This window comes from Aethalodelphis obliquidens, unplaced genomic scaffold, assembly GCF_003676395.1.
Source record: "Aethalodelphis obliquidens isolate GAN/ISIS:26980383/991018 unplaced genomic scaffold, ASM367639v1 scaffold45, whole genome shotgun sequence".
Lineage (NCBI taxonomy): Eukaryota > Metazoa > Chordata > Mammalia > Artiodactyla > Delphinidae > Aethalodelphis > Aethalodelphis obliquidens.
In genome coordinates, this window is record NW_020837989.1 from 4,209,130 (window position 1) to 4,236,255 (window position 27,126).

The window sequence follows — 27,126 nt, forward strand, 5'->3', positions numbered from 1 at the left end:
GGTTCAGGCTGGAAACCGTCTCTTACACTAACATGCGGTAGGGGGAGAGAGCCCTTTTCACCGAAACCAGCGCCCACCCTCTCCCCGCGAGGTAGGCCCGGACCACGCCGTTGCCCACTAACCGCTGCGGCCCAGGCGGTGGCCGCAGCCTCCCGGAGGCCGGGCCCTCTGGCAGGGGCAGGTTCCTGAGTGTGCTGGGGGACAGGGCACGGCGACCCGAATGAGCCAGGAGATAATAAAAAACAAAAACCCCGAATCACCACGACCAGCGGCGGACCCCCGGGCCCTGGAGGCCGCTGGGGGAGGGGACGCCTATGTCCCCGGAAGAGGCCCCGGACCCAGGATAACAAACAGAAAGACCCACCTGGAGGAGACTGTCCGTTCACGGTGGCCAGGACCGGCGGCAACGCGTTCTTAGTCCACGGGTTCACCTTGGGCGGAGGGGCCTCCACGAAGTCTCGGCGCCCGGCGCCCGCGGCTCCGGCAGCTCCTCCGCCAGCGGCCGGCTCGCCGCCGCCGCCCTCCTCCCCGTCGCTGACGGCCGGGCCCTCGGCGCCAGGCGGCTGCGGTGGCCGCGGGCTCTCGCGCTCCAGCTGCCCTGTGCCCTCCTTGTGTGGCTTGGCGCAGGGCGGCCGAGGTCTCCGGGCGCCGCCGTCCGGCTCCCCCCCTCCGACGTCGTTCGCCCCGGGCTCGCCCTTGCCCTCGGACGACGGCGGCGGCTTCTTCCTCACCAACCCCCCGTGCTCTTCGGCCTGCAAGAGTGGGGCGCCCCCCGGCAGCAGCGGCTCCACCTGAGTGGCCATCTGCGCGCCCGCCCCCCCGGAGAAGCCGGGCGCGCCCGAGGCTGCCTCCCCCGCCTCGAACTTGGCTCTCCGAGCGCCCGCGACGCCTTCCTCCGGGGCGCTGGGCCCCAGTCCCGGCGGAGAAGGGTCGGGGTTCACGCTAGGCGCGGCTCCCCTCCGGGTCGAACGCAGCCGCCGTAGATCCAAGGCCCGCTGGCCGGGCGGGGGGGGGGACGAAGGCCCCCCACTATGCGGTCCAGGCCTCCTCGGCGCGCGTCCCCCCCCGCCCGTTCCTCGCAAGGCGTCCCCACCCCGAGCCTGGCAGGCTTCTCGTCCCGTCCCTCCCTCCCCCCCGCCGCCGGGGCGGCCCGGGCTTCCCGGCTCGGGGGCTGCAGCAATATGGACGGACGGGGGAGAGGCGCGGCGAGCCGAGCTGACCACGCGATCCGCGGCAGGCGGCGGACGGGCGCGCGCCTCGCGACGCAGCGGGCAAGGGGAGGGGAAGGCGCAACGGGGCCGCGCCCGCCGGAGCGGGCAGTGGGCGACGGGAGGGCGAAGGCGGCGGGAGCGCGCGCGCAGGGCCTCGCAGCCCCGCCCCTTGCCCCGCCCCTCGCCTCCGATTCCTCGGCGCACCTCGGGGCTGGTGGGTGAGGGGTACTCAGACCTGACGGGGGCGAGCACGTGCCTGATGCAATTCGGGAGCGGGCGGGGGCAGCGAGCCGGGCAGGAGAGAAGGGATGGTAAAGAGGGGGAAGTGTCTTAAAGAGCCAGCGCGTGAGAGCGGCCGCAGGTGGAGCACATGGGAGTGGGCCACGCGGCCGGCCGGGCCTGCTCGCGCTCTTTAGGTTGGCTGCTCCAGATTCCGAGAAAGGAGCCATTAATGTCACCCTCCACTTACAGGATGATGGAGGTGGGTGCTAACGGCTCCCTGGCGTCCCGTGGGCCTGCCCCTTGCAGGCCCCGCCTGAGTGACCTTGGGCCAGCCGGCCTTACCTCCGCGGACTGTGCTCAGCTCCTCCCAGGCGGCCCCGGCCGGGACACTGCCCGGAGTTGGTTTCGACGCCCAGCCTGGAAGGCGGGCCCTTAACCCTTGGGGGCATTGGGCGCCTACGAAAATGAACGGGAAATTACCAACAGACCCCAACCAGGCCAAGCTCCGAAACCGAGTATTTATGGGCAGAAAATTTTTTTCTCAAGTGGATTTCATTTACGAGGCTTGCTTGGGGCGGAGACGAAGAAATAAATGCCCGATTGGGACCCTGGAGAGAGATTTTATCCTGACCCTGGTTCTGCCCCTTACCAACTCTGCAGCAGCTGCGCCTCAGTTTCCCTAGTGTAAAATGAAGGAATGGTGTATGACAGGAGTTTCAAATTTTAGTACACATTCAATTAAATATTTACTGTAGGGGTTCTAGGAAACAGAGTTTGGAAATAAACCAGACTTATAATTTACATTCTAAGGTGGAGAAAGAGACAGTAAAACAACTTAAGTGATAAACAAGTGCTTGTCTCATAGGTTAGCCTAGATCAGCTACTTTGGATGATGAGGGAAAACCTTGAATGCAGATTCCAAAGCATTTGGAATCAGGCATGTCTGGGATTGGACCCAGAAATCTGCATGTCTAGCAAGACCCCTTGGGTGCTTGTGGTCCCACACTTCACTTGGAGAAGTCCTGGCCTCTGGCTGGCTGTGATCCCACCTGCTTAAGACATAACAGCCTAAAGTGTTAGCCATCTCCAAAAGAAGGATTAGAACACCCGACCTGCTGGATAGAGGATAAAGCTTATTAAAAGGCTTCCTGAAACTGCCCCCAAGGGGTGAGGCCAGTTGTAGGGTTGCTGTAACAAGGACTACTGGGGGAGGGGTGCTCCTGGGCACAGCCAGGCAATCTGATGTTTAATCCCAACTCTTCCCTAACATGGCCTCCACACCTTGGCCAGCTCGCAGCACTTCCCTGGGCCCTCCCTTCCCTGGTGGAAAAATGGGGGTAAATTAAGCTTGACTTGCTTCTACCGTCTCAGCTTTTGTGAGGAGTCAAGTGAGACAATGTCAGTCAAAATGCTGTGTATGTTATAGAGACTGAGGCCACTGCTTCAAAAGAGATACCAAGGAAGCTAATGATTAAAGGGATCTTGATGAATTAAAGCAGGATTCTTCATAATTACATTATATATACCCTTGATCAGAAGGTAAATTATTGTACATTGTCACCAGAATGCACTATTTTTTATTTTATTTATTGATAAATATTTCCTGAAGAGGATCCACATTAGAACCTCTCTGAACTTTTTAAAAGGGGACATAATGGTCATTGTTGGTCATTCTTTTCTATATTCCTTTTATTTTTTATTTTATTTATTTTTGGGGCTGCATTAGGTCTTTGTTGCTGTGCACGGGCTTTCTCCAGTTGCGACGAGCGGGGGCTACTCTTTGTTGCGGTGCGCAGGCTTCTCATTTCGGTGGCTTCTCTTGTTGCGGAGCACGGGCTCTAGGCACGCAGGCTTCAGTAGTTGTGGTGCACAGGCTCAGTAGTTGTGGCTCGCGGGCTTAGTTGCTCCGCGGCAGGTGCGATCTTCCCGGACTAGGGATCAAAACTGTGTCCCCTGCATTGGCAAGCGAATTCTTAACCACTGCGCCACCAGGGAAGTCATTCTATATTCCTATAATTGGAGGTAGAGGGGAGAAGTGCCCCCATACACTTTGTGAGGGGACCAGGACTCTGTGGGGACAAGTAACTTATTCATGCTACCCAGTATTCAGTCTGAGCTGAACGAGCACCACCTGGCCCTGTGTGCAGGCTGGAGGGGCACTGAGATCTTCACACCCTGGGCCTGCCGTGCCCCCAGAGAGGGGCTCCTAAACACTCATGTGCCATTTTACAGATGGGCGAACTGGGGCCAGAGAATGTAAGAGAAGGTAACCTGCATGAGACCACATCTTAAACTGAGGCTGTTAGAGTGGAAAAATGAATCTTAATGATTACTCAGTCCCCTTGTTTTTCAGGAAACTGAAGTTCAGAGAAGTCAAGTTCCTTAACCAAGGTCACACAGCTAGTCCATGGCAGAGTCAGGTCTCACACCTGAATCTCCTGATCCTAAATCCAGTAGCTTCTTCTACTGGAAATGATGGAATTGCAATTTGAATTCAGTTTTTTAAAAATTAATTAATTAATTGATTGATTTTTGGCTGCATTGGGTCTTTGTTGCTACACGCGGGCTTTCTCTAGTTGCAGTGAGTGGGGGCTACTCTTTGTTGCAGTGCGCGGGCTTCTCACTGCAGTGGCTTCTCTTATTGCGGAGCATGGGTTTCAGTAGTTGTGGCACGCAGGTTCAGTAGTTGTGGCTTGTGGGCTCTAGAGCACAGGCTCTGTAGTTGTGGTGCACGGGCTTAGTTGCTCCGCGGCATGTGGGATCTTCCCAGACCAGGGCTCGAACCCGTGTCCCCTGCACTGGCAGGGGGATTCTTAGCCATTGCGCCACCAGGGAAGTCCAGTTCTTGTTTTTTTAATTTCTGACCTGCTGTGGCATTCTATATGCATGTGTTCAGTTCTAAATACTACTAATGACCAAATTGTTCAGAGTAGCTACTTTTATTAAGTAACTACTACATGCTAAGTTCTATGAGAAATACTTGACATACATTATCTCATTTAATCCTCACATTAACCCTATGAGATAGGTATTAATTTTTTCCACAAATATCTATTGTGTCCCTACTATGTGCCAGGCATTGGAGCTGTTATTATCTTTGTTTACAAATGAAAACAACTGAAGTTCAGAAAAAGAAAGTAAGGTGGGTGCCTAGGGTCCCAGGCAGCAGCTAACTCCCAGGCCTGTTTTTACCTCCCATACCACACTGTAAGGCTGCCCCTCTTCCCTCCATTGCCATATCCACAGGTATTTATGAACTCATCAAATACATAGGACTGGGTAACATACTAAAAAAGTTGAATCCTGTCTCTCCAAAAGGTAATTTCTAATTGGGGGGAACCAAGTAATTAAGCAATAGGTGACCTCAAGCCAAAAAAGAAGTTGTTAAACAAGATATGCTTTAGGCAGAAAGCAACACGGATCAGACTAACATTTTTTTTTTTTTTTTTTTTTTTAGCCACGCCGCACAGCTTACAGGATCTTGGTTCCCCGACCAGGGATTGAACCCAGGCCCATGGCACTGAAAGCACCAAGCCCTAACCACTGGACCACCAGGGAATTCCCAGGATCAGACCAGCTTGTGCTGTGCCCGTGGCTTCAACACATCCTAGGCTTAAAACTCACAGACACACAGAGAGAGAAAATCAAACTTAAAAACTAAAAATTATAAAGTAGGTCCAGGGACTTCCCTGGTGGCACAGTGGTTAAGACTGCACTCCCAATGCAGGGAGCCTGGGTTTGATCCCTGGTCAGGGAACTAGATCCCACATGCATGCCGCAACTAAGGAGCCCTCGAGCCGCAACGAAGGAGCCCACCTGCCGCAACTAAGACCCAGTGCAACCAAACAAATAAATAAATAAATATTTAAAAATAAATAGGGACTTCCCTGTTAGCACAGTCGTTGAGAATCCGCCTGCCAATGCAGGGGACACGGGTTCAATCCCTGGTCCGGGAAGATCCCACATGCCGTGGAGCAACTAAGCCCGTGTGCCACAACTACTGAAGCCCGTGCGCCTAGAGCCCGTGCTCTACAACAAGAGAAGCCACCACAATGAGAAGCCCACGCACCGCAACGAAGAGTAGCCCCCGTTCTCTGCAACTAGAGAAAGCCTGCGTGTAGCAACAAAGACCCAGCACAGCCAAAAATAAATAAATAAATAATAAATTTAAATTAAAAAAAGAAAAGGAAACGTTTGCTTTAAAATAAATAAATAAAGTGGGTCCAAATACCTATTTATAATTATGTGCTTGTTTGCTCCTGGTGCTGACAACTTCCTAAAGAGATACAAGGAGGCTGAATGAGGGACTAGAGACAGAAGACCTGGTTTATAACCCGGTCCCGTCTCTGGCTTTGCTGAATGAGTTGGGGCAGCCTCCTGAGCCTTCCTGGGCTTCCATTTCTCTGTTCACAAAACAGGAAGCGTAATACCTGCCCATTGAGCTTATGGGTGTAAAGAAAGATACAGTTTCCCTGAAACTATTTTTCTGGGGGGAACACATGTAAAAGGGGGATGGTTCCTTTATCTGTGCTTGTTACCTGTGCTTGGTCGGAAGGAAAATTTAACATACTTGGACATTCACTTTTATTCCTCTTTGAGTTTGATTTTCCAAAGAAACTTTTGTTTCTGGAAGAACTTGGGCCGTATCACTTATCTTCTTCTGATACCAGGGGCTTCTGGGCTTGAGGCCTCTTTATACCAACATGGAAGAGTGGGTGGAGAGGGGAGGGGCATTGGCCAAACAGGGAGGGGCACTGGCCAAACAAACAGTATCAGCTAGAGAGTGTTTTCCAAAACCTGAAGACTTTTGGGCCTTATGGCACATGCCAAGAAATTTACTTCAGTTCACAAAAGCCTAGATCTCCTCTTGTCAAATAGATGCAAAAAGCAATAGTTCACATGTAAGGGGGCTAAGGAGTAGGGGAGGGTACTGACTGTTCCCATGATACACGGTTAACCCTCAGGGCAACCCTTTTCTGTAAGTGTGATTATCCCCATTTTACAGATGAGGAAGTAGGCTCAGGGGCCGCCCAAGCCACCCCACGAGGCTGGTAAAAGAGGAGGACAGATTTGCAAAGAAGGTCTGATAGAAAATCAACTTTTAATACGTTCACCACTGAGTTCGAGACAGGCACCATCCCACGACTCTTTCCACGCCATTCCACCTACACAGCCTATTCCCCCAGCCCCACTCCCCTCCCTGGTATTCCTGCACTGTCTCAAGTGGTCTCCTGATGTGCTTCCCCACCAACTAAATTCTCCTCCCTGCCATGCAGCCTACCACACTGCCTGAGCCAATTCTCTGGCTCTTTGATTGACGGGCCCTGCCTCTGCTTAAAATCTCCGCGTGCACATCCCTGCCTGTCCTACTGCCTTTAGCCACACAGGCCTACGCTCCAGCAACAGTGGACCACTCACTCTTTGTTTTATTCTTTCTTTCGACAAATATTTATTAAGCATCTATAATGTGCCAGCTACTGTCCAGGCCCTGGACATGGAGAGGAGGGCAAGACACACATTCCCTGCCTTTAGGAAGCTCCCATCTAATCCCCTGTGGGTCCCATGCTTTCCTGCCTCAAGTCATGTTATTTCTCTCACTCTGACATAGCTGTGAGGTCCTGAGCGTGAATCCCAGCTTGACCACCTCATGACCTCGGGAAAATATCCATCCTCTCTCTAAGCCTCAGTTTCCCCATCTGTCAATTGGAGATGATAATACTACTTTCCTCACAGAGCTTCAGTGAACCTTAAATGAGAGAATGTGTGTAATTTAAAAGCACAATGCCTGACACATAGTATATGCTAAGTAAATATTACCTTTCATTGCTTTAATTATTGCCAATGATGGCTTTCCATTTCCACTTGTCCAGAATTCTACTGGTCCTTCAAGGCTCAGCACAAAATGCCAACTTCTTCACAAAAATCTTATTTAATCTCCATAGTTCGAATAGATTTCTCCCCTCTCTTAACTCCTAGTGACAATTTCCCTAAAGCATTTACTACTTTCTGTCTTCAATTATGATTACTTATAAATATGCCTCATCCTCCATCTAGATTATAATATATTTCTTGAGGGCAAGGATTATACCCCATTCTTCTTAGTGTTGCTTATAGTAACCATCAGTGCTGCCTTTACACAGCTAGCCCCCAGTATGTTTTCTGGACAAAGGAATGATTGAATGAACGATGCAGGATCACTCCTGATCGCATCAATGCGTTGGTAACCAAAGCAACACTGTCAAGGGCCAAGTGCTAAATTTTATATATTTATCTATATATAAACACTTAATATATATGTACTTAATGTATAATGCATATAATAAATATATTTATTATATATAATAAATATAAATTACAGATATACTTTCAAATGATAAGATATAGGGCTTCCCTGGTGGCGCAGTGGTTGACAGTCCGCCTGCCGATGCAGGGGACACGAGTTCGTGCCCCGGTCCAGGAGGATCCCACATGCCGCGCAGCGGCTGGGCCCGTGAGCCATGGCCGCTGAGCCTGCACGTCCGGAGCCTGTTGCTCCGCAACGGGAGAGGCCGCAGTAGTGAGAGGCCCACGTACCGCAAAAAAAATAAATAAATTTTTTAAAAATGATAAGATATAATACAAAATGGGCTAACTTTTGCAAGTAGAAAAAAAAAATTAAGTCTAGCAAAGCAAAACCCACATATAAGCTCACAACCCAGAGGCAATCATAGGCAAGTTGGTGTATTCTAGTCTGTTTTCTGTTTGTATTTTACATAATTGAGATCATACTGCCCATTCAACAGCTTTATTTTTTGCTTTTTTTCCCCCTTAACATTGTATTATGAGTATTGTCTCCACATCGTGGCAAATCCCCTCCACATAGTCAGTGAGGTGTCATCTATTGAGCACCTATGGTATGCCTTACCTCACAGCAGCCCACCTTCTATTTGTACCACACTGCATTTCCCAAAGGGCTTTCACAGAGAGAGGACAGATGTGAATGTCCCCAGTTGGCAGCTGAAGAACTGAGCCCCACAGAAGTTCAGTGACTTGCTCCAGGATTCTGGGGCAGCAGAATCAAGATCAGAGCCCAGGTCTCTCCCCTCCCATTCCAGACCCCTGCATCACACCACAGGAAACAGAGATAGCACACATTGAAAACGCAAAACTCTCATAGCCAAACGAAGGTAACCATGTTTAAACATTCCAGGGTCAAGAAACATCCAAGTTCATGGGGGCAGGTGGGAATCAGCAGTCAAAATGAAGGCAGAAGGCAATTTTCTTGGCAACATGATCATAACTGAGCTCCAGGACAGAAGGGCCCTGAGCTAGGGACTGGAGTAGAAACAAGACAGGGCAAGACAGGATGGGAGGGGAGTTTGGGGGAGAATGGCTACATGTATATGGATGGCTGAGTTGCTTTGCTGTGCACCTGAAACCATCACAACATTGTTAATCAGCTTTACCCCAATATAAAATAAAAAGTTAAAAAAAACAAAAGAAAAAAGAAAGGGCAAGACATGTTTTCTGCCCTGGGGAACAAAACTCCCCATACCAGCACACTGTTCTCTTCACAGACCGCTTGCCTGTCCTTTACATATGGCACAGAAAAAAGGGCAAAGGGTTTGGGGTCAAAGAATTGGGCTGAAGCTCAGGTTTGTCCACTTCCAAGCTGTGTGATATCAGGCAAGTTACTTCACTTCTCTGAGCTTCAGTGTCTCCATCTATAAAACGGTGAAAAGGGAAATACTTGCTTGATAAAATTCAGAGAACGTTAAATGAACCAGTATTTGTGTAAGGGTGTTATAGTCCCAGCTCTGCCACCCACCACCTCTGTAACCTTGGGCAAGTTCTTTCACCTCTCTTTGCCTCAGTTTTGTCATCTGTAAAATGGAGATGATAACAGCACCTACCTCTTAGGGTTATTGTGGGGACTAAGTAAGTTAATACTTGTAAAATGCTTAGAACAGTGCCTGACAAATAGTAAGTGCTGAATAAATGTCTGTCATTATTAAAAAGGCTAGTGGTCACTGGCATAGAGTCAAGGCAACCATTCTTCAAGTTTCATGAAGAAAGCAGAGCCAGTGTTACGCTAATTATAGATAAGGAAACTGGGGCTCAGAAAGATTAGGTATTTATCTGACTCACACTGCTAGTTGGTGGCTGCTCCAGGACTTCTAAAGATTCTAAGTGCAATGCCTTCTCCTCCAGATAACATTCTAGCTGTTGCAAGCTGCCAGCCCACTGGCCAATGTCAGCCCACAGCATGTTTTGTTTGGCCCACACAGTATTGTTTTTTTTTTAATTGAGTTTAACTGTGATTAGATGGGCCCAGCACACACTAGTGAGCCTCAGGTCCCAGCCTCCTCTGGTGTTTGTTACTCCCAGCCAACTACCCTCATTTAGATCTCTGCACAGGCTGATGCCATGCCAGTCACTAAATACATGGTACAGACAAGTTCAGGAGACTAAAGGGGAGGCAGAGAGGAGCACAGGCCAGAGGGACGGGGAAAAGGCAGTTAGGGAAGACTTCTTGGAGGTGGCTGTACTTGAGTTAGGACTTAAAATTGGAGAGTGGGGATTGTTTAGATTAAAAGGGAGGGTAGGAGGTAAGGCAGATTGATTTGGCATTTGGCGACCTTCAGGGATGTTTATGACTTTCCCCGCCAAGACTTCCTCAGGCCTTTTCCTTGGTTGAGAAGAGGAAAGAAATGAGCTGCCCTTTATCGCAGATGAGGTCATGTGACTCAAGGAGGTCACATTGTCAAGGTTTGATGATTGGATTACTGATCTGTGTCATCATCCTTGAAGGCTCACTGCACTGCTCACGGCACCAGGAAGGAGGTGTGGTCACAGGAGCCAAAGTACGAACTACGGCCTAACTATGGCCATCTAGAACTAAACTTCTTTCCATCCGAGCAGTCTTGATGGTAGTTTCTAACATTTCACACCTCTGTGGCAAAGAAGATGAGTGCTGGTCACAGAAACGAAATAGGGAAAGGCTGTGGCAAACTAATGAAGCTGCCTGACTGCCTGACTCAGTGACAGTCACTGGATCAGAGAGGTTTGCCAATTCCCACAGGGTCCCACAGCACTTGAGTCTCTGGATCTGCGACACATGGTAGGAATAGGGAACTTCAAGTAATGTTGAGTGGCCTAATTACCTAATGTGGGTAAAGTGCGCAGAGATCACCAAAGACAAGGTTTAGCCGGGCTCATCTTGCACTGATAGCATTGCCTGCCGTGTTTTCTGCAAGCCTCCAGGGTGACAGGGCTCCCAAGGAGCCCCTCCACCGGGAAAAGCAGGAAAAGTTACCGCACATCTGCCACTCCCGTGCATAAAACCCTCCAATGGCTTCAGAGTGCAACAGAAATAAAGTCCAGACCTCTCCTCTCGGCCCACAAGACCCTGTGTGCTCCAGACTCCAATCACCTCAAATTTCCCCTCTGTGCTCCTCTCGCCTGCCCTTGCCCTGTGCCAGCTCCTCAAACGCCGGGAACTCATCCCCGCCTGGGGGCACCGCCTGGAACACATCCTCCCAACACACGCACACAAACAGCATGCACTTCTCATCCTTCAAGCCTCAGCTTAAATGGCCCCTTCCCAGAGAGACCTCCCTTGATCGACTTGGCTGAAGTACTTCATGTGCTTCATAGCACAGATCACAATCTCTGCTTTTTCCCATTTCCTCCACTAACATGTAAACCGTGAGCCTGGAGCTCATGGCTATTCTGTTCACCCTTAGTATTCCCAGTCACAAGCACAGTGCTTGGCACAGCAGACCCTTAATATTTTGCTGAAGGAATGCTGCGTGGTCTCTGACAAGTTGCTTCCCCTCTCTGGGCCTCAGTATCCCCACATGTGAAATGCAGAGGCTGGATAAGGGGCTGCTGAAGGCCCTTGGCGCTCTGACTGCGGTTCTGTGACTAACGTCTGGGCCTGGGGCCCAGGAGTGAGCCTGGCGTGCTGCATCTCCACAGCACTGGACGCTCGTGCTGATTTAATCAGGTGGCAGACACCCTGTAATCTAGTGCTCTGCTGTCCCTCCTCCCTAGTCCCTGGGCTGGAGACCATGCTGTCAGATTTCCAGGATGATCCATGCACAGCCACCTGTTCTCCCAACTCACTGATCCCAGAGTCCACGAGGAGGGGATGGTTGGCAGGCAGGACGGGCTGGGAGAGGATGTTCAAGCCAGAAGCTTGAGAGCCGGGAGGACTTGTCAATGTCACGAACTGAAAGAATTGGGATCTGTGAGAGATTTCGTCAAACCCTACACTCTCTGGTTAGAAGGGACCTTCCAGGACAACTGACCAGCCCTCTGCCTAAACCCTACCTGCCCTAAACAGTGCTCAGTAATGATCACCATCACCTTGATTCCACTCGAAGTGCCCAGAATAAAGGCCTCGCGCCCTCTCAGAGCTGCTCATCTTGTCAATCAACAGCTTTGTCAAATCAAAGCTCTTTACTCAGCAGCATGGTGCAACAGGAGGCAGTGTAGCATGGGGGCGAAGGGCCAGGGCTCTGAGCCAGGTGGCCTGGGCAGAATCTGAGCTCCACAACCTCCTTGCTTTGTGAGCTTGAGCAAGCCAGGAGCCCTCTTGGTGCCTCCATTTCCTCTTCTGTAAAACAGATAGAACACTCGTTGGGCTGTTGGGAGAACTGCAAGCGTTAATACCTAGTGGGAAGGCCACAAACATTTGTTACTGTGAACTGCCACCTATGAATGCCCTTCTTGGTTTTGTTACTGTTTTTAGTTCTCCTTGGACTCTGTTCTCAGGGTTGGTTGATTTGTTTGCAAAAGAGTGGGGCACAGCCCAAAAACACAGGGCTGGGAAATCAGAGGGGTGTGCTCGTTGGTGACTGTAAGAACATTCACTTCATCCTTCCTTGCCTCAGGATCCTCACCTGAAAAAAGGGGAGGGATAATCCCTGTCCTGCTTTCTGTCATAGAACCGATGTACAGAACAAATAAGAAACAGACAAGAAGGCTTTGAAAAGTGAAAAATGCTATCTATAATGGGAGGGATTCATCTTATGTTGTCAGAGAAGCCCTTTCCTCTTTCAGCAAGGCACATTAGATTCCAAGCAGCAAAAGAGCTAAACTCAACGTACTTGGCAAACAGGGTGTTTTGGGTACTGGTGAAGTTGAAGCTAATCCTTTCAGAATCTTCTTTTATTAATGTACCAGAGCAAACAAATGTGAGAAGGGTTTACTTACAAGCATTTGATACATTCCTACAAGATGTAGGGCTTGGTGTGGCTGATTTCTGCCATCTTTGTTTATTGTTATAGTTATTGTTTCTTCAGTTTCTCTTCTTCAGCAATTTGATTGGCAGGATCCAGGTGATGCACATTCACTTTTGCAAATATCAGCAGGACACAGTAGCTCTGCATAATGTCAGGAATCTTGTGTGACCTTTGTTCAATACCTGTTATGCCACGTGGACCCAGAGACAGCCTCTTCACTGAACAGATCAGAAACCAAGGCCTAGAGAGGCGAGGGCACAGGCCCAAAGTCACACAGCTGGTTAATGTGAGGCTTGACTTGGTAACCAGGTCTCTTGACTCCAAACTCCATTCTCTTTCCAGCAGCTCTGTGGACTCTTGCAATTTCTCTAAATTAGCTGACTGTGTATCAAAATCTTGTAATTCATAGGGGTTTATGTTTGTCAAAACTCATTGCACTGTAAACTTAAAATCTGTACACTAAAAAAAAAGCAAAAATGAGAAAATCTGTACAGTATATTGTTGTAAATTTAACACAATTTTTTTTTTTTTTTTTTGGCCGCGCTGCGTGGCAGGCGGAATCTTAGTTCCCCAACCAGGGATCGAACCCGTGCCCCCTTCAGTGGAATCGCAGAGTCTTAAGAACTGGACCACCAGGGAGGTCTCAAATACAATTTTTAAAAATGATAAAATGGTATGGCGGAGTCCTACATCATGAGGGGATCAAAGTCTAAGGTCAGCATTTATGGCAAAAAAAAAAAAATGTATAATATAAAGGGCTCAAGAAAAGCCTTTAGAAAGGTAGCACATAGGAGCCAGCATGGTCTCTCAGACATGGTTTCTTTGGGCATTTTAACAGCCGACTGTTTCTTCAGAGGGTCCAGATTAGATGCTGACTGGCATATAGGGGTCAGGTTGTGAGAAAAAGAATGTGTCTCTACAATAGGGTGATATTCAGTGTGGTGAGATGCATACCTGGGAACCAAGTCTGCAAAGGGAATGACAGCTTGTAGTATCTCACCTTAGACACACACACACACACAGGCGCTCGCATGCACGCACATGCAAACCTCCCCCCACCCACCCCAGCAGGTTCCTGGATCAGGTTAACAAAGGGCCTGAAGCCAGAGACAAAGATCTGAGGGTTCCTGGGACCCAGCGTGTGAGTGAAGTAGGGGAATTTCAGGGCCTCTGCCAGGGAGGGCTGAGGGGAAGAGGTTGGAACCAGGCTGGAAAGTTGGAACAATGGAAAACACCTCATTCAAGAGGAGAGGGCAGGGATGGGAACCAGAGAAGGAGCAGGAGATTAAAGGCTTGGAGGAGATCAAAGAGAGAGACACTGGGAAGTTCGGTTTTTGAGAAGGAGAAAGCAAGTATCAAGGGCTGACCTGCTGCAAAATCACAAAACTAGGAACTGTCCTTCGATAAGTAAATACCCTAAAATTTGGAGTGATGGGAGGCTCATCCAAAAGCAGAATATGTTTGATGAGATTAAATTTTATAAGCTTCCGAAAGGTTGTTAGTCATTTATACATAAAAAGGAAGATTCCACATTTCTCAGTATCAAAAGGGTTTGCTCTTTTGAGGATTTTAAGCATTCCCCCTAGGATTGTGTTAAAACAATACATATGGGGCTTCCCTGGTGGCGCAGTGGTTGAGAGTCCGCCTGCCGATGCAGGGGACACGGGTTCGGGCCCGGTCCGGGAAGATCCCACATGCCGCAGAGCGGCTGGGCCCGTGAGCCATGGCTGCTGAGCCTGCGCGTCCGGAGCCTGTGCTCCGCAACGGGAGAGGCCACAGCAGTGAGAAGCCCGCGTACCACACACAAAAAAAAAAAAAACAGTATATATGTTCACCTCATACCCATTATGATGGCTACTATCAAAAAAGGAAAAGAGGATGGTCACCTTATCTTTGATAAAGGAGGCAGGAATGTACAGTGGAGAAAGGACAGCCTCTTCAATAAGTGGTGCTGGGAAAACTGGACAGGTACATGTAAAAGTATCAGATTAGATCACTCCCTAACACCATACACAAAAATAAGCTCAAAATGGATTAAAGACCTAAACGTAAGGCCAGAAACTATCAAACTCTTAGAGGAAAACATAGGCAGAACACTCTATGACATAAATCACAGCAAGATCCTTTTTGACCCACCTCCTAGAGAAATGGAAATAAAAACAAAAATAAACAAATGGGACCTAATGAAACTTCAAAGCTCTTGCACAGCAAAGGAAACCATAAATAAGACCAAAAGACAACCCTCAGAATGGGAGAAAATATTTGCAAATGAAGCAACTGACAAAGGATTAAATCTCCAAAATTTACAAGCAGCTCATGCACCTCAATAACAAAAAAACAAACAACCCAATCCAAAAATGGGCAGAAGGCCTAAATAGACATTTCTCCAAAGAAGATATACAGACTGCAAACAAACACATGAAAGAATGCTCAACATCATTAATCATTAGAGAAATGCAAATCAAAACTACAATGAGATATCATCTCACACCAGTCAGAACGGCCATCATCAAACCATCTAGAAACAATAAATGCTGGAGAGGGTGTGGAGAAAAGGGAACACTCTTGCACTGCTGGTGGGAATGTGAATTGGTACAACCACTATGGAGAACAGTATGGAGGTTCCTTAAAAAACTACAAGTAGACACCATATGACCCAGCAATCCCACTACTGGGCATATACCCTGAGAAAACCATAATTCAAAAAGAGTCATGTACCAAAATGTTCACTGCAGCTCTATTTACAATAGCCTGGAGATGGAAACAAAAACCTAACTGTCCATCATTGGATGAATGGATAAAGAAGATGTGGCACATATATACAATGGAATATTACTCAGCCATAAAAAGAAAAGGAAATTGAGCTATTTGTAATGAGCTGGATGGACCTAGAGTCTGTCATACAGAGTGAAGTAAGTCAGAAAGAGAAAGACAAATACCGTATGCTAACACGTATATATGGAATTTAAGAAAAGAAAAAAAAAGGTCATGAAGAACCCTGGGGTAAGACAGGAATAAAGACACAGACCTACTAGAGAATGGACTTCAGGACACGGGAGGGGGAAGGGTAAGCTGTGACAAAGTGAGAGAGAGGCATGGACATATATACACTACCAAACGTAAGGTAGATAGCTAGTGGGAAGCAGCCGCATAGCACAGGGAGATCAGCTCGGTGCTTTGTGACCACCTAGCGGGGTGGGATAGGGAGGGTGGGAGGGAGGGAGACGTAAGAGGGAAGAGATATGGGAACATATGTATATGTATAACTGATTCACTTTGTTATAAAGCAGAAACTAACACACCATTGTAAAGCAATTATACTCCAATAAAGATGTAAAAAAAAAAAAAATGTGGAAAAAAAAAAGAAAAAGAGGGCTTCCCTGGTGGCGCAGTGTTTGAGAGTCCGCCTGCCGATGCAGGGGACACGGGTTCGTGCCCCGGTCCGGGAGGATCCCACATGCCGCAGAGCGGCCGGGCCCGTGAGCCATGGCCACTGAGCCTGCGTGTCCGGAGCTTGTGCTCCACAACGGGAGGGGCCACAACAGTGAGAGAGGCCCATGTACCGCAAAAAAAGAAAAAATGAAAAAGAAAGTAAGTGTTGGAGAGGATGTGGAGAAATAGGAACCCTTGTACACTGCTGATGAGAATGTAAAATGATGCAACCACTATGGAAAACAGTATGTAGCTGCCTCAAAAAATTAAAAATAGAACTACTATATGGGGACTTCCCTGGTGGCACAGTGGTTAAGACTCTGCACTCCCAATGCAGGGGGCCCATGTTCGATAGTCAGGGAACTAGATCCCACATGCACGCCACAACTAAGAGTTCTCATGCCATACTAAGGAGCCTGAGCGCCGCAACTAATGAGCCCACGTGCTGCAACTAAGGAGCCAGTGAGCCTCAACTAAGGAGCCTACGAGCCACAACTAAGGAGCCCGCCTGCCGCAACTAAGACCCAGTGCAATCAAATAAATAAATATATATTAAAAAAAAAAAAAAAGAACTGCTATATGATCCAGCAATCCCACTTTTGGGTATATATCCAAAGGAATGGAAAGCAGGGTCTTGTAGAGCTATTTGCATACCCACATTCACAGCAGCATTATTCATAATAGCCAAAAGGTAGAAACAGCAATAAAGTCCATCAGTGGAGGAATGGATAAACAAATGTGGTCCATACATGCAATGGAATACTATCCAGCCTTAAAATGGAAGGAAACTCTGCCACATGCTACAACATGGATGAAGCATGAGGACATTATGGTAAGTGAAATAAGCCAATCACAAAGCAACAGATACTGTATGATTCCACGTATATGGGGCATCTAAAATAGTCAAACTCAGAGAAACAGAAAGTAGAATGGTGGTTGCCAGGGGCTGGGGGAAGGGGGAAAGGAGAATTGTTTAGTGGGTACAGAGTTTCAGATTTGCAAGATGAAAAGCTCTGGAGATCTATTTTACAACGATGTGAATATACTTAACACTATTGAGCTGTACACTTTAAAATGGAAAATGTTATGTTAGGTGGCTTTTATTACAATAAGAAAAAAACCAGACAAAAACCCAGTACATTTGCCTGTAGACCTCCCTTTACTCATTGAAAAACAGCTGGCTATAAAACAGCTTGTTCAGTGTGATACTGTTTGTTTCAAATGTCCTTTTTTGTTTTAATACATGTAGTCATCATCATGAGGATATACACCAAAAGATAAACAGTGGTTATTTCTGAGTACTGATTTTGTTCTTTTGGCCAATCTGTATTTTCTAACTTTTTTAAACAGAGCATTCTGTTACTTATTAAAAGAACAAAAAAAACTTCACCCCATTCCAGCCCCTGTCTTGATGTCCACAAAGTTTACAGAAGTTGAATTAGCATTTTTTAAAATTAATTAATTATTATTATTATTTTTTTGGCTGCGTTGGGTCTTCGTTGATGCGCGCAGGCTTTCTCTTGTTGCGGCGAGCCGGGGCTACTCTTCGTTGTGGTGGCTTCTCTTGTTGTGGAACATGGGCTCTAGGCACACAGGCTTCATTAGTTGTGGCACGTGGGCTCAGTAGTTGTGGCTCACGGGCTCTAGAGCGCAGGCTCAGTAGGTGTGGTGCACGGGTTTAGTTGCTCCGCAGTATGTGGGATCTTCCCGGACCAGGGCTCGAACCCGTGTCCCTAGCCTTGGCAGGCGGATTCTCAACCACTGCACCACCAGAGAAGTCCCTAAATTCGTATTTTTGAGTTTTATTTCATATATAATTAGAAATCACTGCTAATAATTATCTTTTTTTTTTTTTTTTGCGGTACGCGGGTCTCTCACCACTGTGGTCTCTCCCACCGCAGAGCACAGGCTCCGAACGCACAGGCCCAGCGGCCACGGCTCACGGGCGCAGCCGCTCCGCGGCACGTGGGATCCTCCCGGACCGGGGCACGAACCCACGTCCCCCGCATCGGCAGGTGGACTCCCAACCACTGCGCCACCAGGGAAGCCCTAATAATTATTTTTAAGATAATAATATTAATAGTAATATTTTCTATGTAGGGCAAGCTTAATCTGTGCCAGACACTTGTGCTTTTCATGAGTTATGTCACACAATAACCCTTTGAAGTAGGTACTATTATTAAACCCATTCTGCAGATGAGAAAACAGAGGTTAAGTGGCTGGTGCAAATTCATTTATAACTGTCAGAGATATGTTCAATCTCACAGCAGTCTGATTCCAAAGCCTGTGTTATTGACAGCCTGACTATTCCGCTAGACCCACATGATGTGCTTATCTGTCATCCAGCTTATGAGTGCCTTGTCAGCCACAAACATAGAATTTATGTGCCACTTAGACTGTTCAAACAATACCTTTCACTCTCCCACAGGTTATAGGATATTTGTTTCAAAGATAACACAAAGATCAACCTCCCTCCAGAAATCCCAAGCCATGTAACATTCCAGGTGAGTCCCGACAGAGCTAATGAGCCAATCTTGGGGACTCGGAGCGGTCTGGGACCCTGGTACTGTACCCAGGACTTTCCCCTTCTTCACCTATATACTAACTCCACTGCCCGCTACACCAATCAGGATACACACTCACTTCCTGGGACCAACTTCAACTGGAGGGGAGGGGAATGTGCGACAGGAAAGGCTGTCAAATGTGGCAACTGGCATAATACGATTTATCTCAAAAGAACATTTACAATTATGTAATTAGCACTTTGTATCCAGATATTTTCATCTCTAAGGATCTCTGGAAGTCTTACAGATAACTTAAATATATATCACATACATTGCTGGAGACGAAGTCTATAGTTTCAGAAGATAATTAAAACTCCTTCCCCTTTGGAATTAAGAGAATTGCCTATGGGAAGAATATTATGCCCACCAAACACGAATAGATCGAAACCCAGGAACTCTGAACACAGGGCTGGCAAGGATCTTGAAGAGGAATATGTCCAGGAAAGACAAATACATTTCTAATAAACATAATACCAATTTCAAATCCCCTGCTCATGGCAGGAATTATTAATCAACCATAGCACCCTTCCCCACTAAGCTTGGCCTTGTCCTCAGAATCTTTCTTAACACAGCACTCAAGGCAGCCGCCACCACCTAATCAGAGTTGAACCCTATTTGCCATGCAGGAAATTAGTCCACTGTCATCCCTCCAATGTGACAGACAGGGAACTGAAGTTCAGAGAGGTAAATTAACTTGCTCAAAGTTATATAGCTGGTAATACAAAGCTGAAGTTTCCAAATGTTTGGTTTTTTTTCTTAATCTCTTCCCCTGCTCTTCGCTCTGTTCAAAATATACTTGGATTTTATGCTTTGCACCAGATTTGTCTTTCTTGAATGAGCTGTTTAGGATGCCTCTTCCAAAGATTTGCTGAGTGACAATGGGCCTACTGCTTAACCCTTCCAGCGTCAAGTGCTTTCAAATTGAAAATGGAGATGGTAATCTGGGTTCAGATCCCTGCCTTCTTACTGGCAAACTGGGATACTCTTTTGAGAAATGTGAGTTGCTGCTGAAATTTATATGACTATAGGGAAAGGATCAGACATTTTGACAGCACCTTCTCTAGGTAAGGTACTGTGTTCTGCTGCAATGTGGTTTTGCCCTAGAAAGTGTAAAAATGAAGTAAGACACTGGCTGGCTATGGTGATCTGGCTATGTTATTTGGAAGACTACTTGGAAGGAGGTGGCATTTGAGTAAGATTTTGGAGATCAACAGGATTAAGTGTTTCTTTTGATTATAAAAGAGTACATGATATACAACTACTGGGAAAGACAGTATGTCAAGAGGAAAAAAATCACCCCCATTTCCTTTATAAACCATGTCAACATTTTGTTTTATTTTTCTCTTCTAATATCTTCTTTACTCCATGCATAGGTATTTATGGTTTTCCCTCCTTTCCTATGGTTGTTGTTAATCTATGCATACCACTTTATATTTTGATTTTTAAAAAGTTTTAATATACTGTGAGAGTGCTCCATAACCCAATAATTCTACTCCTAAGAATAACCAACAGAAGTACATACATACATATGTTCACCAAAAGGCACGTGCCAGTAGTACTTTTCGTAATAGGGCCAAACTAGAAACAACCTGAATATCCACCAATAAAATAGATAAATAAACTGTAGTATGTTCACCAAATTGAAAACTACACAGTGATGAGAATAAACTATAGCTACACAAAGCAATGTGGATGAATCTCACAGATATAATTTTGAGCAAAAGAAGCCAGACACAAAAGAGAACACACGGTATGATCTATTGACATTAAGTGCAAAACCAGGCAAAACCTACCATGGTAGAAGAAGTCAGAAGAGTGCTTATCCTTGGGGGCATGGCTAGTGACTGGACTGGAGCATGGGGGCAGGCATCTGACTGTAGTTTACAAAGCATAATCAACTGGTGGAAATGTATCAAGCTGTAGGTTTATGACGTGTACTTTTCTACATATATGCTGTAAGTCAATAAAACATTAATTAATTAAGTAGTTGCAGGAAAATACATTCATTAGGCAGACAGGGCCAAGAACATCACTTTGGGCAGAGGGAACTGTACAGACTCAAGAGTGGGAAATGGAAAACATTCCAGATGACTCACGACGTTGGTATTACAATAGTTTGCATAAACAAACTACCTCAAAACTTAGGGCTTGGGACTCCCCTGGTGGCGCAGTGGTTAAGAATCCACCTGCCAATGCAGGGGACACAGATTCGAGCCCTGGTCCGGGAAGATCCCACATACTGCGGAGCAACTAAGCCCGTGTGCCACAACTACTGAAGCCCACGCACCTAGAGCCTGTGCTCTGCAACAAGAGAAACCACCACAATGAGAGACCCGCGCACTGCAATGAAGAGTAGCCCCTGCAACTAGAAAAAGCCCACTTGCAGCAATGAAGACCCAACGCAGCCAAAAATAGAATAAATAAATAAATAAATGATTTGTTTATTTATTAAAAAACAAAAAAACAGGGCTTAAAAACAACGGCATTCATTTGCACATAATTCTGAGAGTTGGCAGTTTGGGCTGGGTTCAGCTAGAGAGTGCTGCTAGGATCATCTGGGTCGCTCATGCAGTTATAGTCATGGAGACTGACTGGGGCCGGATAGTCCAAATGGCCTTGCTGTTCACCCTTTTTGCCTGCTCTAGGAAAATGAATCTGGGCACTTTAAATATCCTTTTCTTGGCATGCTGCTTAATTTTGTCAGTAGAGGGAACTGGAGAGACATTAAAGTAAGAAAGGTTTTTTGCTTCCTGGTTTCAGCGTGCAGGCTCACCAGGCTCCTGCGCTGCATGTGGGTCTCCCATGCCCAGCTCCTCCAAAAGATGGCTTCTCCAGCGTCAGGCTCCTGCAGTTCACAGCAGCCAGAGGCTTCCTGGGGAGTTCTTGTCAAGTGATTTTTGTAGCAAAGCGTCTCTGGGGAGACATTTCTCTATGAATGTTTCTTGGTAACTGAGATGGCACATTTCCAGCAACTTTCAGAGGATGATTTCTACCAAGTCCACTGGCGTGACATGGTACCACAGTGACTTCTCTACCATTCAGTGGGCACAGCCATGTCCTCTCCAACGAGATCTGGATCTCAGCCCTGGGGCACAGGGGGAGGCTCTTCCTCAGGTGCTCTCTGTCCGCTCTAGGGATAGTTGCTGCTCCTTATACCTGCTATTCCTATATCCTTTAGAGTTCTCTTTACTTCTTAGTAGCAAGTCCCTTGTTTCTCCAAACCTCCTGTTATAACGAATAATTATTTATATTAAACTTTCCCTGTTCAAATACTGTGTAGTTTCTCTGTCCTGGTTGGACCCAGACAGATCCATGCCTCACTCATCTATCTGGTGATTGGTGCTTGCTACTGGCTGTGCCTTGCTCCCCACATGTCTCCAGCAGGATAGGCTCAATTTTTTTTTTACATGGCAGCTGGACTCCAAAAGGGTTAATGCTGAAAATGCAAGGCCTCTTGAGGCCAAGGCTCAGACGTCCCATAATATCACTTCAACTGTTATCTATTAGTCAAAGTGAGCCATACGGCAAACCCAGATTCAAAGGAGAAAAAATAAACTCTATTTCTTGTGGCAAAGTCATACTACAAATGGGCATGGGTACAGGAATGGCAGGAACTGTTGCTCCCATCACTGCTAACAACTACCACAGACCCACTGCATCAGAAGCAGCAGAATACTTCCTGAAAGCAGATTCCTTGACTCTACTCTAGAGCTGCTAAATCCAAATATCTGGGGCAGAATATGAGAATCTAAAATGTTAACACTCCTCTCCCTATCCCAGCCTAGGTGATTCATACTCATATTAAAACTTAAGAACCATTCATCTATACTCACACAATATTGATACTCACTTGTCACTTTGAAGATATCTTTCTATTGCCTTCTGGCTTTCATAACTTCTGTTGAGAACCTGTCAGTATTATTGCTGCTGCCTTCAAATATTTCCCCCTTATCTTTGGTTTTTAGAAGTTATAACATAGTAGGCCCTAGTTCAGTTTCTCTATATTTGTTTTGCTTGGGGTTGAAAGTGATTCTTAAATCTGTGGCTTAATGTCTTTCACCAGCTTTGGAAAATCATCGACCATCAAATACTGCTTCTGGTATCACTTCAATTCTCTTCAAGTCTCTCCCCTCCACCTCTACCTCCCCATTCTCCTTCTCCTTTCTTCCTTCATCCTTTTCTTCCTTCTTCTTCTATTCCTTCTCTTCCTCTTCCTCCTCCTCTTTCTTCATCTTTTCCCTCTCTCCTTCTCTCTGCCTCCCTCCCAATGGGACTTCAATTATTTGTATTTAGACATTTTCACCAAGTTCCATATGGCTTGTATTACATGTGCTGTAGTTTAAATATTTTCTACTGATCTGTTTTTCAGTTCACTAATTTCATCTTTAGCTGTACTGTATACTGCAATCTTACATACATCTTTTGAGTTCTTAATTTCAGTTATTGTATTTCAGGCTTAGAATTTCCATTTGATTCTCCTTGATAGATTCTAGTTCTCTGCTGAAATTCTCCATCTTCTCATATAATGTCTTAAACATATTAATCACATTTTATTTATTTATTTTAATATTTATTTATTTGGCTGTGCCAGGTCTTAGTTGCGGCACACAGGATCTTCATTGCAGCAATGCAGGATCTTTTGTCGCAGCATGCAGGCTCTTCGTTGTGGCATGTGGGCTTCTCTCTAGTTGTGGTGCGCTGGCTCCAGAGCACGCAGGCTCAGTAGTTGCAGCACGTGGGCTCTCTAGTTGTGGCGCACGGGCTATAGAGCACACAGGCTCAGTAGTTGCGGCACAAAGTCTTAGTTGCCCTGCAGCAAGTGGGATCTTATTTCCCCAACCACGGAACCCAAGTCCCTTGCATTGGAAGGCAGATTTTTAAACACTGGACCACCAGGGAATTCCCCTTAATCACATGTTTTAAAGTCCATGTCTTATAATGCCAATATCTGGATCTTCTGTGGGCCTATTTTGATTGTCTATTTTTTCCTGTTGGTTTTCAACCATTTGGTCTTGTCTACTGAGATGTCAGGTAAATTGTGATTGAATGCTAAATATTGCATATGAAAAAAATTATAGGAAAATTTGAGGCCCTTGATGGTATTATCTTCCCTCAGAGAGATTTGTACTTTTGCTTCTGGCAGGCATTTAAACCTAAGTCATACAAAGGAGATTTAACTGATTAGATGTTAGTCTTCAGTTCTGTTGGGGCTGGTCAATTTCTAATTGACTTCTACTCCTAGGGAGTAGCCCTTTGGGGGTTACATTTGAAAACTTGGAGTGTTTATTAGGGACACTCCTGCTTGGTAGACCTTGAAATCCAATTTTTATACCCCAGCTTCATAACATCTCCAGAGGCTCTGCTCAGATTCTTAGCCATCTCTTGAGAAACAGCATACTGAAGGGCAAAGTGGCAGCTGGATATGGGGCTTACCTCTCTGCATTTCCCTTCCCTCTGGAATCTTTGCCCCTCAGGTCATTCTTGTTTTGGTAGTTCTCCAACGTCTTCAAATACACATACATAGACACATTTATTTTGTTCAGCTATTTTAACAATTTCCAGTGAGAGGGTGTATCTTCAATCAGCTACCATAATTATTAGAAATAAAAGACTCTTGTTCACCTAACATTTGTTATAGTTTTCAGTGGGCTGGAACCATGCCTTATTCTTCTTTGCAGTGCCAAGTCCTCACTTGCTTTAAGTTCTTAAGAGACACTATTTGAATAAATGGATAACAGTTTGTAAGTTGCTTTCAATTTCATAATTCTACACTGTAGGCAGAATTAGAATTACCTTTATATAATCCTAGATATTGGGCCCAGAGAAGACTTGCCCAAAGGTTCCCTGACTAAAGTCCATTAAGAAGTCACTGGCCTACCTGGGGCTTGACTCCAGATCCAGAAGAGGGCTTTTCCTCACTCTGCCATATTGCACTACAATATAATGGTCAAGAGCCTCATGGGCTTGGGTGTCAAGGAGACCTGAGTTTAAATCCCAGTTCTGTCATTTACCAACTGTGTGGTCTTGGAAGAGTTCCATGAACTTTTGGAGCTTTAGACTCTCATCTGGTAAAGTGGCAATGATAATAACAGGAAACACTCAAGATAGCACTGTTGAGAAGATGAAAGTGAGCCAATGTGTATAATAAGGTACTTGGCTGAATCACTGGATCTATAAATAGACGTTATTTTTTAACGGAGGGTCGGCATGGTGAACAAGGTGCCTTATTTCCATGAGTTTCAGAGGTAGTGCGGCACCCAATGATGTCTTACTACCTTTCCCTCCCTCGGGTGTGGGGACTCTACTGCAGGATCATGGTTTTCTTCATGCAAAACATCCACCCCAAGTCCTGCTGATAATCTCACACCCATGAAGGCAAGGGTCGGGGTAGTCTTTACTTATTTGGGATCTTCAGGACTCTACTGCCTGCTTCCCTCCTGCGAAAGGCCTCCCCTTTCCTGTCAGACTCGGGTGGTTGGAGACTCAGCAGCCCTGATGTCAGGGAACTAGGATTGAAAGGCCCCAAATCTTTCTCTGCCACTAGTCCCCAAACATGTCCATATGGCAGAGCAGTTAAGAGCACAGAATCCCGAGAAAGACAGACTCAGACTCAAATCTAAGTTCCACCCCTCCCTAGTTGTGGGATCTTGGCTAAGTCCCTTTATTTCCCTGACTCAGTTTCCTCATCTGTATAATGGAGCTGATAATAATACCTACTTAAAGAATTCTTTGAAAGATTAAGTGAGGCACAATAAAAAGTACCTCTTATTTTTTTTTCCTGTTATCCCCCCCTACCGCACCCAGAATATACAAGTTAGAAGGAAACAGTACAGCTAGAACTAGAACCTGTGTCTTCAGACTCCCCCTCTCCCCACCTTCGCCCACACCACCCCTAAAAGTACTTGTGCCTTGGAGTGAAGACAGTGCTTCCTGACTTTTCCCATCACAGTACACGATAACATTTGGATACCCGCTGGGCTAACCTAATGAGCCTGTTTCAGGCCTGCAGGTGACTGTCCCAATGGAGTTGGGGGCTCTGGCTACCCTGGGCTCCACCTGGGACCTGAGGGTGCTATATCTCCACTTGTAACCTGTCTCTGGGGACCTTTAGGTTAAGGTGTTGACAACCCATGGTAAGAGCCAGCATTGCACTGCCTAGAAGTGACACATTAAGCCACTGTTGGTAAATCAGTCCTGGGCCAGTTATTCAGTCTCCTGGTAGGAGTTCAGAGGCCAGAGCTGAGGAGATGGAGACTGGGAAGAAAATCAGACATCAGCTCCAGTCCAGGCTCTGCCTCAAACTCGTATGGCCCTGGGCAAGTCATTCCCCGTTTCTGGGCTTAACCTTTCTGTTTGAAGCAGAAAGGAGTTAGACTAGAGGAAACATCCACAGGGTCCCTTCTAGCACTGACATTCTAAGAATCAGTGATTCTATGAATTCCCCATTGCCCAGCTGTATTCTGCTCCTGGTGACCTGGTTTTTGCCTCTGGTTTGGATAAGCATAGCAAATGGTCGACTCTCCCTGACTGGGCAAGGTGCTCCCAACTCTCTGCACCGTTACTGGCTGGTCTCTGAAAATAACCCCTGTCTGGCCCAGACAGAGGACAGAGCCACACCTGTCCCCTGCTCCTATCAGCAGAACTCCTTGGAGTCCTCTGCACGTGCCACTCCCCTGCCCATCACGTCAGCCTCTGGTTTCCCGAATCCTCTAGTCTTCCCCAGCTCCCAGGGCTTGCACTATTGTCTGGGCTCAGGAAGAAGGCAGGGAAGCCTCCAGAAACACTGCAGCAGTTCCCCTGCAAGAGGAGGTGGGGATGCTAGAAAAGGGAGGGTGGGAGAGGCTGCAGGCAGATCCTGAGGAGTCTGGGTTGCCGTGCTCTGGAGGCAGGACTTGGCCTTGTGTGCAGTGAGGAGACATCACAGGCCTTGAAGCAGAAGGACATGGTCAAAGCTTATGGTCAGAACGTGTCTGGGCTCCATGGAAGGCAGACTGGAACAGAGAGAGAGACTGGGGGCTGTTGGAGAAATGCAGGCCAGAGATCATGACACAGCAGCAGGGACAACAAAGAGGAGGAATTGAGGAGGTCAACTAGCAGACGAGGTGACTGGCCGATTGGCTGTTCAGCCACAAATCTGACTGCATCTGTGCGCTCGGTGACTGGGGTTGTACTGTGTGGGAGAGAGGGTTTGTTGGTGTTGGGAAAAAGACCCCAAGGGAGAGTTGAGAAAAGGGTCTCAGGCTTAGAGACAAATGTATTAAAATCCTTTCAATAGTTCTTTGTGTTTCTTAAAACTTTCTCATTTTGCAAATACTGTATGATATCACTTATATGTGGAACCTAAAAAATACAACAAACTAGTGAATATAACAAAAAAGAGGACTTCCGTGGTGGCGCAGTGGTTAAGAATCCGCCTGCCAAGGCAGGGGATGCGGGTTCGAGCCCGGGTCCAGGAAGATCCCACATGCC

At 46.7% G+C, this 27,126-nt stretch overlaps 1 protein-coding gene and 1 long non-coding RNA gene across 5 annotated transcripts in view; both read right to left on the reverse strand.

Annotated features, from left to right (window-relative positions):
* LARP1 (La ribonucleoprotein 1, translational regulator) overlaps positions 1–1,288 on the reverse strand; it is a 57,521-nt gene extending 56,233 nt beyond the window's left edge. Inside the window, exon 1 of the mRNA XM_027081452.1 lies at positions 365–1,288. Within this exon, the coding sequence (XP_026937253.1) occupies positions 365–803 (439 nt within the window). The 5' untranslated portion in view covers positions 804–1,288. The remainder of the gene's footprint in view (positions 1–364) is intronic.
* Positions 1,289–1,686: 398 nt separating this feature from the next.
* The window catches only part of LOC113606812 (uncharacterized), a 54,881-nt gene continuing 29,441 nt past the window's right edge, over positions 1,687–27,126 (reverse strand). Inside the window, exons 5-6 of one of the 4 annotated variants that reach the window (XR_003427696.1) lie at positions 12,633–13,120; positions 9,143–12,033 (exon numbers count right to left, since the gene is read on the reverse strand). This is a non-coding gene — a long non-coding RNA (uncharacterized LOC113606812). The other 3 variants (XR_003427698.1, XR_003427699.1, XR_003427700.1) reach the window with 3 other exon arrangements.